The sequence below is a fragment of the Tyto alba genome, unplaced genomic scaffold, assembly GCF_018691265.1.
Source record: "Tyto alba isolate M040663 unplaced genomic scaffold, T.alba_DEE_v4.0 Super-Scaffold_38, whole genome shotgun sequence".
In the NCBI taxonomy this organism is placed as follows: Eukaryota; Metazoa; Chordata; class Aves; order Strigiformes; family Tytonidae; genus Tyto; species Tyto alba.
The window spans coordinates 25538496-25551724 of NW_024881313.1; the positions used below are offsets into that span (position 1 = coordinate 25538496).

General features: G+C 36.1%; 1 protein-coding gene across 11 annotated transcripts in view; it reads right to left on the reverse strand.

Annotated features, from left to right (window-relative positions):
- Positions 1-213: 213 nt before the first annotated feature.
- Positions 214-13229, reverse strand: part of ARHGAP12 (Rho GTPase activating protein 12) — an 80890-nt gene continuing 67874 nt past the window's right edge. For 9 of the 11 annotated variants that reach the window (XM_032982633.2, XM_032982632.2, XM_032982629.2 and 6 more), the window contains 7 exons: positions 10871-10973; positions 9759-9878; positions 6723-6821; positions 4512-4589; positions 3531-3665; positions 3145-3247; positions 214-2714 (listed from right to left, as the gene is read on the reverse strand). In XM_032982633.2, coding sequence (XP_032838524.1) covers positions 2540-2714; positions 3145-3247; positions 3531-3665; positions 4512-4589; positions 6723-6821; positions 9759-9878; positions 10871-10973 — 813 coding nt within the window. In that variant the 3' untranslated portion in view covers positions 214-2539. Of the gene's footprint in view, positions 2715-3144; positions 3248-3530; positions 3666-4511; positions 4590-5433; positions 6294-6722; positions 6822-9758; positions 9879-10870; positions 10974-13229 lie in introns of those variants that run through there. The other 2 variants (XM_042801939.1, XM_042801944.1) reach the window with 2 other exon arrangements.

The following is a 13229-nucleotide window of genomic DNA, read 5'->3' on the forward strand; positions in this document are numbered from 1 at the left end:
ACAAGGTATTTCAAGTAGTCAAGAAACCCAACGTGCTGTCATAAGGTTTCAAGTTGGTCACAACAAGCATACCCTCAACTTGGATGGTCTCCTCTTCCTGAATATTGAGTGTTTAGCTACATTTCTTTCAATTAAAAAAGAACATTCTCCCCTCCCCCAAGTAAAAATGGGAACATTAAAACATATGACAACTTCACTGCACAAAATACTATATATTGTAATAACAAAATGCTTTATTTTGGGGGAATACAAGGAAAGGCGTGACATCCTCATTATCAAGTTGTTTTAAAAAGACAGACTTTCTTTGAAAAACATAACACTTGTACAGAAAAGGTGACCTGTGGATAAGCCCTCTAATTTAGTGGTGAGAATTCTTTTTTATTTTACGGTTGAAGTTGGGATTTGAATAATCGACAGCAACAGATTTCAACTTTGTTCATATTTTCTAGTAGCTTGGGGCACACCTGCCACTTGGCACTGCTCTGGTTTGACAGTCTACCAGGAGTCTGACAACACAAGAGAGATGGAGCTTTCACACTTCTCACCCAGGTTTGCTTTGCAACAAACCACAAGACTTCACCATTACCACAAGACGACAGTGAGAAAGCCACAAGGTAACTCATCTTCTCTTTTATCTCCAAAGATTTTTTCAGGCAAGCCCTATGCTCATGAAATTCTCGTACCATTTATCTGATTACACCTCAGTACTTCACCACACATCCCCATTGCTGTAAGCCAAAACTGTTGTGAAAGCTATACAACAAATCAAAGGTGAAATACAATTATTTCCCCAATGTATCTGTTTTCTGTATAATAGGTTCCAAGAAAGTTGGGATATGTTTTAAAGACCGTGCATTTATATCCATAAATTCCTTCCGCACTCTCTGAACCTTATGTTAGAATTTAAGTTGTTAAAGAAATCGACTGGGAAATTCCTAAAATTGTCAGGTTATAAAGTAAGCATTCATCTTTTAATCCAGTATGACAACTCTTTGACACAAGCAGTATCCTACCACTTAGCATGGATACATTGGTCTTACTCTTTAAAGGGGGTTCACATTGTCTGAAGTGGGAACAGCAAACTCTTAAAAGAACTAGCTAACGTTTTTTTTTTATTCAGGTTAGACATAACAAATATGTCAGATACAGCAGTTAGTCTAGAAAAATACATTTAAAAAAATCTTCAGCAGACCATGCTTCCCTGTAACAAAATCTTTCAAAACCAATTTTACAAATTATTCTACATTAATGTAAAAAGAAAATCTTAAATTTAGCATCATGGATTCCATCAAACATCTATCTATCAAAACATGAGTTTCACTATTGTAGCTGTTAGAATTCATAATACATTTTTCTAATGTATCCTGTACATATTAAATAACCTAAAAGGCTCCTCTTGTAGTGCATTAACAATTTAGCAAGCACACTCAGTATTTCTCCAGTACCATTTGCATTAGTTATTTGCCCGCAAATGTAATTAACATCTAAAAGTGCACACAGTTAGGTCCCCCCTCCCTCCCTATAACCTCTTTCTCTGCTGAAACTCAGACATCCACTGGAAACATTATGCTACTGTAGCTCATCTATCCATGATTAGAAATGTGACTAAAGTGTTCTTGAACTATACAGAAACCAAATTATATACAAGAATCAAAAGAACAGCTTGTATTTACATCAAGCAACTTCCACTACCACAGCATTATACCAAGAACTCAATACAGTGTTACAGTTGGTATTTATTTAGGATTTTACCCTTAAATCAGTATAACACAAAACTTAGCTCAGGAAATACCCTGAAAAAATTAACATGTTTATTAAATATTATTTCTATTATGCCACAAGACAAATATCCATTGCTGGATATTCTTACAAGTTCAGTGTTTGAAATAGTGTGCTGTTCTATAAAGCAACTAAGAAGTTTCAGAAAGGTTTCTGGGGAAAAAAAGGAAGGAAAGAAAAGAAAAAGAGAAAAAGGAGGGGGCAGGGAAAGAAGAAAGGACAACAGGTATCAAGTGAGAAATTAGATCTGAATAACTAAACCAAACTGTTAGCACAAGTTTAAGACAGTCACTGCATGCAGAAACCCCTTGGAAAAGTGTCATACAGATCTGAGTAGGTTGTGATACACAAGCTTAAGATATAACTCCACTGAATTTTTCCATGTCTGTCGGTAGGACTTATCCCTATCAAGTGGAAGAATTTTAAGATTAAATTCCAGATTACCCAGTTTGAGATTAATAGCTTTACTCTCCAAGAAATCCAGTGTATGAACCTATATTATATTTTTCCAATGCTACTTTAAAAAAGGCAAACTATAAACTTTTCAATTCACTTTTTACATTGAACTTTTCAAAGAAATCCAAAGTGTTGTCTTTAATTCGCATTGAAGTGGTCAAACATTTCTCCTCTCCCCAAAAGTGCAAAAAATAAGTTGCTGCTTGGTCCACAGACATAATCTATCATGTACAGCAAGAGATTCTCCTTCTGATGGAGTACTGCTGCCAACCCATCACTTCCAGTTTCTAATCCAAGAAAAATGTCAGCGTCCAAAGATGGAATTCAATTCCAGTAGAATTAATTCTACAATCTGATTCTGGTATACTGTGTGGACTGCTATGTTACCAGTCTCTTTCTCTGGTTTTAATAAGGTTGGACCAAAAACTATTGCTACACTTTGATAGGTCATTCGGTTCTTTTCTCCGTTTTCTACAACTCTGAAAGAGAAAACAAAAATACACAAATAGAGACTTAGTGTTACAGTACTAGGATGACAGGAAAAAGACAGAGTCCAAAGCAAATGACTATTCACAGTATTTATTTGTGTAGTCTTGTTATTAAGAAATACAGCTGCTGTGATTCCCCTCTCTACAGAAAAGTTTTGTTTTGAAATGCTATTCCTGACCCTTTCAAAATCCCTCAAACATAAGGACTTGCCAGTAAATATCACAGCTATGACACATTCTATCTAAAGTCCGTTTGGTGCTCTGCAAGCCTGTATAAATACAGACTGATATATGGTTTTCATCAAGTCCAATACAGGCAAGAAAAATGCAGTGGAAACAATCACCTAGTACTTTTAATTCTATTATTTAGCTTTAAGGGAGGACCAGCAATACAAAGCCTTTCCTCCTATCTGCTACTTACCTCTTCAGGTGTCTAAAGAGTACCTGCATAGTGTCTTGATTTGGTTTTGGCAACTGTTTGATTAAATCTTTAACAGCATGGACACGCTGCCTTGGTTCTTGTTCTGCAAAAAGATGAGGCGTAGAAACAAAAATTCGGTATTTCTGTTTAAAACTTTAGCATAAAATCTAACAGGCTGAGAATAAATGCCAACATTCTGCTGTACCAATACGAGATAAAACACTGCCATCTCGTGGCCAGAGCCTCCATTACTGACAGGCTAGTTCAGGTAAGTCCTGCAGACATTCACAGCCAAAGCATTCTTTTTACTGTCCAAAATAATTAAATTAATTGTACATATTGAGCATAACTTACACAAAATGCACATGCATGTTTTCCAGACTTACTAATTGCATTGACAAAGTCGTTGAAGTGATTATAAGTGAACAGCGGCTCTGGCAATTCTCTGAAAAACATCTTTAGAGCTCCTGTGACGACATGTATATCCTCCCATTTACTGTCATTCAAGTCTAGTTTTTCATCTGAGAGAGAAAAATGAATAATTAATGTTAATTTAACTATGAAAACCTTTTTTTTTTTTTAATAAACTTAACTACTCTTCTGTATTTATTGCTTTTAAAGCAGTAAAGACTTACTTTGCTTCAGCCCTTCTCTGCTGGGATACAGAGCTGCAGCAGTGTAAAAGGGGACACAAAAACTCAGCCACTAGAGAGAGATGGCAAACTCTGCCTACTGCACTACATGCAGCTCCACTACACCAAGGGCACCTTTGAGAGGGGAATAGGAGCCGCTGACATAACAAAATTTACTGTTAGATCCTGTCAATCAGGAAATGAGAGATCAGATTGTAGATGGGCTACTGTCCTCTTCATAGCTGCAAGCTGCCTATCAATTCCCACTGAACAAAACACTAAGGTACAGCCACATTAAAGGGTTTTATACACAGAGCATGGCAAAGGGGAGTAAAGCACCCCCATACTAAAAGGCAGTTGCAAATCTCACTAAAAAGCATTACCTTATAATTTTAATGCTAGTGGAAGCTTAATATGTTTACTGGTTTTCCATAAATTAAGTTATTTTGCTTGAAATAATTCCCCGGCCTCAAATTCTATTACCATCTTTCTTTAGAATTATGTTTTAGCAATGCCCCTATGCTCCATATATGACCAAACGTCCACGATGCTACATTTTTCAAGTGTTGTGTATTACATACTAAATTCTGCTATCTTGAATTAATTTTACTTTGAGGATGACAGTAATTTCTCATGAAAGACTGCAGTTATACGTTAAGAAATTCTTTTTCTTGAGCCTTCTAAACTTCAACAATCTGAAAATATACACAGTTGTAACACAGCTGAAAATCTTACCATGATTGACTGCAAATCTTAGCTTCTGTATCACTGCAAGATTGCCACTAACTCGGTATAAGCCATCAACATCTAATCCTAAAACAAAGGGATAAATCCATTTTAATACCTTACACATTTATGAATTCTGAAATCATTAGGCTGCTTCTTTAGAGGTCTACTCAGTAAAAATAAAAACAAAAGAAACCCACCTTGTAACAAAGAAAACTTAGTTCAGCAAAACCAAAACAACAACAGAAAAAAACCCTAAATTTTTTGATGGGTAGGACATATCAGAGGAGGTTTAGTTTGCTGACAGAGTTTGGTAGTGTCAAGCTTAAAGTAATCTCTAAAACTTCCTACATAGCAAAACAGCAGTAATGAGGCAACAGCTCAAAGTTTCCCCCAATGAATCTAGGGCATCTCATTTAAGATGTTCTTGGTGGTGGTAGGCAGGGAATATCTAAGAGTCCAACATGCAAGAATCAAGTATTTTGTGGATGTTCAATTTTTTTAATGTACGGTTAAGAAAAAAATCAGATCAAGTCATGCATAGAGAGCATCTCAAAGTTGTCAAGTGACCAGGTTTGCATGGAGAAGGAATGATGTACATGCATACACTCATCACTACCCAAGAGCCTACAAAACTAAAAAGGGTAGCCCTTCCCTTTACAGTATTGCACACTCAGCCAGAAAAGATGAAAACGGTCTCTGTGGTTGCTACTGCAGTTACTCAGAAGTGATTAGGAGGTAAAGAATTTAATTGAAGTGCCACTGAATGCAGCATGTGAGTCAATGCCACTGAGAGGGTGAGTGTTGCTAGAATACCTGCAAGTCCCTGTAGCTCCTCAAGGAGTTGTCTGATGTAACACAGCACAGTTACCAGCACCATCTGACATATCCCTTTTCCCCATAAGCCACTAGTCATTCCTTTACAGAAATAACTGATTTGAAGTGTACTGGCAGTAGGAAGAAGAGTTGGAGAAGTGGGGAAAAAAAGCTGTTCATTTCTGTCAGCTTCCCCTCAGGCATTTAAAAAAGGAAAACTTCACCACTATCTTCACTGCAGTCCTGTCTTTAAAATAAAAAAAAAAAAGAAAAAAAAGAAAAAAAAATAACAAAGCAAAATAACCCCTTTCTCATAAACTGTAGATCACAAACAGAATTAAAGCCTGCTGTTACAAGGAAGGTTGCAGTTTGTTGAACTGGTATAAAGCAGTTATTTTTCCCCTCCCAGGCCATAAAATAGCAGCATTGAGAAAGAGGACCACAGGCTGCAACAAATTCCTAAATGAAGTTCCCATGAAAGATGCCTTAAAATTCACATGTAGCATTCCCCTGTAACACTTACCCTGATTCTCAAGAGAATGTTCTTAGATTAACAGACTGGTATATATCTGAATGATGATTATGGAGATTCCATAATCCCCTCTCAGTCATCTTTTCCAAGAGATAGGACAATGAGAACAGCAAGAAACAAGAAAGAAAACTAGCACAGACTACAGGCAAAGCAGGAGTCACAACCAGCATAATTTCAACAAAAATGTGAGGATGTTCTTTATATCAGACAACCCAGAATGTCACATGTAGCTTTCAAACATATCATTTTCTCAGTTATTAGGTAGGAGACACTTATTTTCAACAAAAGCAGAAAAAAAATGAGTCAATACGTGGACACTGATAGTCTCCAGAATTGCATAAGACTTCACACAGCAATCCGGTGTAACTGGCTGAAGGGCATCAAACCAATAGGCACATCTTCTGGCAGTCAACGTATATACAGAGCAGGAACACCACTTTTACCTAAAAGTTTGTTTCAAGGAAGTTTTCATATAAATGATTGTTCTTATGCATAAACTTTCCAAAAATGAATAGTTGTGTATTGGCGGTCTCTCTCTTTTCATCTGAAAAAAAACCTTGATGGGCTGAGCTCTTCTATTACTTCCTGTAATCCCTCTTTCCTTAGAGCCTTGCCGCCAGGAGGCTGTCCTGCCTTATCCTCTGTTTGTAATATACTGAAGCATATATATTTCTCAGACATAAGATTTCCTCCCCTCTCCCCATTTTGGATCCCACCTGACTCCCCACTCTTGAAAACTCATTGCTAACTACAAATACAAGTTTCAGATTGTTTTCCCCAGATAAATCTACAGCATTTTAAGGATTAAAATGTTCAAAATCAGATAGTGTGGTGAGCAAGAGAGATTTGGAAACAAAAAATTGCAACCATACCATGTTCCTCAACATGCTCAATGCACAGCTTCACGAACTTTGGCACCGTGCTGTTTTCTCTTTGACACAAGCTGGTGAGATTGGAACCAAACACTTGATCTGGAACCAAGTAAAGAGACTGATTTACAGTGGAACAGGACTCAAGTGACAGAACTAGTTCAGGTTAAAACAAACCTCTACAAAGGGCAAAGACTACTGGATACAATTGTCACAGTATTAGAGTGAAAATAGGAAAGTTTTGAAAAGAGCTCTTAGCAGCTTCCAGCAAGAAAAAGCTCCCAGTAAGAAAGAGCGTCAGAAGTTACACAAATGTGAGTCTCTGAATAAGGAAATTTTGATACTGAAATAATTTTAATCCATCAGGAGATACTTGTAAGTCATATAGCCAGAAATTTAATGGATTCAATTGTCCTGTTACACTCCATTTCTGTTCTGAGTTCAAAATACATTTACTGTTATCTTTGTTAAAAATCTGAACAGAGATAATAAACTTTAACCAAAGTGGCATTGCTTGGGGAAAAAAAATGGCATTATTTTGGGGGAAAAAATCTGTAAAATTTCATCTTTCATTGCATCTACTGTTTAACCCAGTATTATATAACTAATTTACTTTAATGTAGAGTCTTTAACTTCTAACACTTTTAAGTTCTGACATGGATTTGTAAATGTCAAGACTTTTACATCACAGAGCAAGTATGACTATGCATAGGCAACCTGGCTGCAAGGTTGGAATTCAAACACATATATTTATGGACAAAAGTAATTTTGAGTCTTGCTTTCAGAACTACACAAATGAGAGGGATTGTATCAAACTAGAGCAAAAATGAAAATTGGCTTGGGCAGAAAACAGATTCTTGCAACGTCTCAGTTTATTTCAGCAACATGTTAATTCCTCTTGTTCAGATTATGTTATCACCAAAATCTCTCAGACCCATTTCTATTGTTTTCATCAAAGATGCCCAAATAATAGATGGCCTCCCCTGTTCAGTTGCATGAGATTGAAACAGGGTCTCGAGACAGAGAAGCAAAGCCCACACTCTTAAAGGGAAGAAAGTTTTAGAGTTTCGTTTCTTTTTATTATTATTATTATTTTTAGCTGTTAATTAAGGTAAGTGGCTGTGTTCTCAGTTTCTAGTAGATCTTACTTCAGAGCTTATGCAAGAGAGAAACTGCTCTTGCCTTTGCATCATGCATAGTATCTAGCCCATTTTTCATGTTTAGTAATTTAAGCAGCTTCATTAACAACACTTGCATCTGACTGCTGCCTTTGGAAATCCAAACTGCACACCAAACCAATTATACAGTGTAAAAACAGGCATATAGTGGTATTAGTGCTGTATGCACAAGAGGCCGGTGACCCAAAACACCTCAGTCCTGCTGCTGCTACTCACACAGCCAGCTGTACAAGCAGAATCAGTAGCAAGGGATTGTGAAAGCCCACACAGTAGGAAGCCAGGCTAGCATGCAGCTGTAAGCAGGTAAAGCAATGCAGATTAGGTAGCACAAGAAAATACTATCATGTAACAAACTGATTTGCTACAATTGCCTCTGCCTTTAATAATTAACACATATACAGGAATAATTTTTTTTTCTCATTTTAAAGTAACTTTTGTAATTTTATTTTTCCATGTAACAAAACTTTAACACAGTTACTTCTCTGCTTAGTGCATCCTGTTTCAAGTGTTGTTGGCTTTTTTTTTTTGTTTTTGGTTTTGTTTTGTTTTTCCAGATTTTATACTTTTTCTGCTCATACTGGGCTTGCCAAGTTTTCCATTTACTAAGCTTGTTCTGTAGCAGCCGCAAAAGTACAATGGGCTTTTAAGTAAAGACTTCTGTATTTTTAATTCATACAGTAAATGTAAAACTGTACAGTGCAGATCAAACTTTTAAGATTTACACCATGCTTTTAAATAAAAACAAACTCTTAATTTCTTAATGTCTTTATTAAAAATCCAGTCAACAGCACGCAATGTACAAATTAAACGTGGCTTAGCGTTCACTGTTGCTAATGTCAGAAATTACGTCACTGAGCCATGACATGAATACTAAACTGTAGAGCAGAGCAAAACGTCAAAGTCTGGGAATAATACCTCCTTATCCCAAATAAAACTTCCATAATTTACAGTGAAATTATATTTGCAGATACACAAATATATCAAATGCCACATGCAACAGAAGCACATCTGTTAAAGTATGTAGTTAGGCAAATCACAGTAGGATTTGGTCTGGTATTTGCCTACCCATATGCTATTTTGACCCTAGTAGACCACCACCTACAAGTCCTGCTAAAGCATACAAATATATAAATAAAGATTTACAGTGAGTACCAAGTCAATAATTTACACAAACACATTAACTTAAACCTGTGCAAATACTGTTCTCTCAAAGCTTCTAGAGGTGTGACAAATGGAAATAATTTCTTTCATAAGTCTGATTCAAGAGTATCTGAAAGACTCATTGTTCATGAAAATGAAAAAAAAAATGTATACATTCAAAAAAGGTTAGGTAAAAAGGTGTTTAAGTTAAGATTCCTTTAGCTTCATCCTGGTTTGCCTAAGTATTTTAATTTCTTATGAGATGGTGCATGACTGTCTGGTTCCACTCACACTAAAACACCCTTGTGAAACAGACGAGCACATGCATTCAGCTTTGTACCCAAAGGATGTTTCTCTCCCTTGTATGCACAAATGATTATCAGCTGTCTGAAGTTTCCAGCTCAGAACAGCAGATCAAATGGACTCTCTAGCTAAGAATCACTCCAAGTCCAAACAGGCTGCTGAGCCTCCAATTTTCACTGCCGTTTTGCCAGTAAAAAGAGTTGAAGGAGAGGACCTTCTCCATGAAGTTTAGTGGCTCGTAGCAGTGCTCAGAAGAATGACAATCAATCCCCAGTTCCACTATACATCAAAGACTTTTGTTAAACCAGCTGTATATACATGTTTTACTATAAAACCAGACCATTTAAACCCCATTTTACACATGAACCACTAAATTCAGCTTTTCAAATTATTTCCTTTGTTAAAAAGGTTCATTTACCCTTAATGTAGCCTTTTTCACGGACAGCTTGTAATGTAGGGCGCCGTGTAAGAAACTTCTTGAGCTTTGTTTTGGTCTTTTTCTGATCTGTGGAATCTATATTGCTAGGTGCTTTCACTGCTGAAAAGAGAAATGCATTTAACATGAATATCCACAGAACCAACACTGCATTTATCTGTCAAGGAACCAACATTTTAAAAAAGATACTGAGCTCAAACACACATCGAAAAAACTATTCAAATTTGCAATGAATCTACATTTTTTTTCCTTAATTTCTTGGAACTCCTTGTAAATAGAATCCATTTTTCAAACCACCAAGGGACAACCCTGTCACAAAAACCTTGTAAAACTAAGCGTTGCCTGTGAAACTAAATGGTAGCTTACATATGGAATTGATGTGGAATTTAAAAAATATAGTCCTGCCTTTCATCAAGTTAAATATTTTGAAAGAAATACTTTCTTCAAATTACATATAAGATGCAGAAGTAGAAGACATAAAATAGTCTGCCTGATTAATATATTTCTGTGCATAGGAAGAAATTTCTGTGGCTAGAAGAAATTTAGCTCTAAAATTCTGAAGGTGGAATTAAAAATGCTTATTTTCTCTACATGAGCCAATGTAACAACATTAGTAACTTAGTAAAATTGCAGTTTAAGTTAATAGTGCAAATATTTACAGATGCTGTCCCACAAACAAAAACCATGTAAAACAACTCTAATCAGTTTTGAATATGCAAAAGGACAAAAGAATTCTTATTCAAAGCAATTTATAAAAGTGAAAGAAAACAAACAATTATTTCTGTGCATTTGACAACACCTTGAAAATTATCTATTACACTACTGCTTATTTTCTCCTATTTTTCATGTCTCATACAGCACATGCTAAAGACATTTGGTAATTTTGTCTAAATTTTTATTAATAAAACACAGAAGAAAATCTACTGACTGGCACCAAAATGTAGAATGAAGTATACTGAAGTCTGGAAACAGTCTTTTGTAATTTCACTTCTAGCTGCCCTTTTGAATTCTCCTCTATTTACACATAATACTGTAGATGCAAAAAATGAAAACTAGCATTGCTACAATCAATTAATGGAAAATTTTCAACTCACAGCGAAGTTTCTTGGAGTCTTTATTCTCTTTCTCTTTGTCTTGTTTTTCCACCCCAGGGGAATCTGGTATTTCATCTTCTAATGTTTCATCAGACTCTATTACCTATTAGATTTAAGAAGATTCACAGTGATCAGTTTGCCAGTTCATAGAATATAGCATTAATAAACACATTTCCAGAAGATATACAGTATACATTTTTCCCCCTATAAAGACACTCATTTAGTTCTTTCCCGAACTCTAGACAATAAAAATATATTTAGAGATTATACCATTCTTACTAGCAGAGTGAATCACTTTGACAAACACTATTTGATCATGAGACCCCAATACAGAAAGTTTTTCTGGATGCAGGACAAAGTACAAGCAGCCTTTCATGGTAACACTTCATTACATCAACTGATAAACAATAGAAATGTTGGTGGGGTTTTTTTTAAATCCAGTAGACAAGCATCAGCTATTTCACAGTCTGCTACAGAAGCACCTGATTGATAGTCTAAAAAACATTTATAGAGCATTTACCCTATTCTTATCTCTAGAATTATAGTTTTCTTAATAAAAAAATAGAACTACCAGTTGGAAAATTTCACCATTGTCAAAACATACACAGAATTCACTCTGAAAAAGTAAATATACCAGCACCTAAAATTCTTGCCATGTGTTATTGCTCTCATCATATTCTCATTAAACACAGTCAAGTGAAAATGTAGATCATGTAGAGTGGAGGCAGATACTGGCGGAGGTCTGTTAAACTGCCCACCTGCAGCCTCACACCTATGCTACACGCATGACTCCAAACATACCAGAAAATAGGAAGAGAAACTTCCTCTGGTCTCAGTGCTACATACTCTCTTCCAAAACCACACATTTCTTTCTTCACATTTACCAGTGTGAACTTGACTTCTGTGCAGTTACAAAAATCTGGCTGTGCGCTGTCTTTTGTTACAAGGAAGGACATTTTAAAAATAAGGCAAGGTTACATACCCTAGGTCACTGAATGAGCAGAAGCAGGACTTTATCGACTATATCCACTTTAAGTTGAAGAGTAGATGTTAGCTTTAAACACCCTTATTCCTTGCTGCTTTTCAAAAGCTTTGGATAGCCTTTTTACATATCAAAGATGAATATATTCAACTGCCCAATTAACATCCCCACTAAGGATCCCTCTGTCACCAAGACAACTTGGACAGTGCTCTCTTCAAGAGGCCTCAAAGCTTTTTAGGACTGATAATTTTGAAACCATCAACTGCTTTGGAAAAAAAATTACCTGGAATTTAGTTTGTATTATGGAACAAGTCTAGTTTAATCACTTGAAAATTTCTGTATGTAAAAAAGAGCAGCCACATCCTTCACAAGTAGCTATTGTACAGCATATGAAGGAGCAAAGAGACCAGAATCTAATCTGTACCTTCTTTTGAGGAAGATCTCATCACACTAGAACTAGCCCCTCTCGTCCTGGGAAAGAGATTCATGGCTACTACTACCATGAAGTTCAAAAAATTAAAAGTTTGCTTCAGATCTGATGGCTTTTTGTACCAAAAGCTTCAGTGCTCAGGTAGTCTAATAATGTACTAATAATCAGGTAGTCTAATAATGTACTTTTTGAAATCTTGCCTTGTAAACTGAGGTCTCTTGGCTACTATCTCCCAGCAGTAATACATCACCATTTCTCCATATTGCTGATAAAGTCTTCCTATTCCACCATTCACTTCCTCAACCTAGCATGTAATACCTCACTCTCATCTCAGTATATCTCAGCCTTTCCATCTTCATTTATATTTAAGCAGGGAAGAAGTGGCCATAGTAGCAGGACACAGGGCAGACAGGAGAAGGGTATCGCTGAGTGACTGCCTTGCCTGGTTATTAAGGGTCATGATATTTTCATACCAGGAGAGAGCAGAATATTAGGACCCTAAACCATGAGCACTCGGAAAGAAACTAAACCATTCATATTAGCCTGCTGTATTTGGGTTGCAAACATCCATATGTGGTAAACACTGTTAGAGCCAAGAGAAATTAAGGCCACTGACTGACATTGAAAGCAATATAAATGCAACTTATGAGCAGCAACCAGGCCTGTAACTATAAAAATTAAGAATGCACATTAAGTCAACTTGATATGAGAGGAATATTTTCTGAAATATCTCCAACCACTTCTGAATTCAAAGATGATAATCTTGTTTGGCAATATCAAGAGCAAATGCTTGCTCGCTTTTCTGTTGATTAAATAATTGGCATTATGCTCTCTGATAAGAGATAATACAGTATTTTGCTAGGGCTTTTAATTTGCACTTTTGTGCAGCCTTAAGTGAATAGCAGTATCAAATGCTGACTAATGTATGCCATGAAGCACTCCCTTGG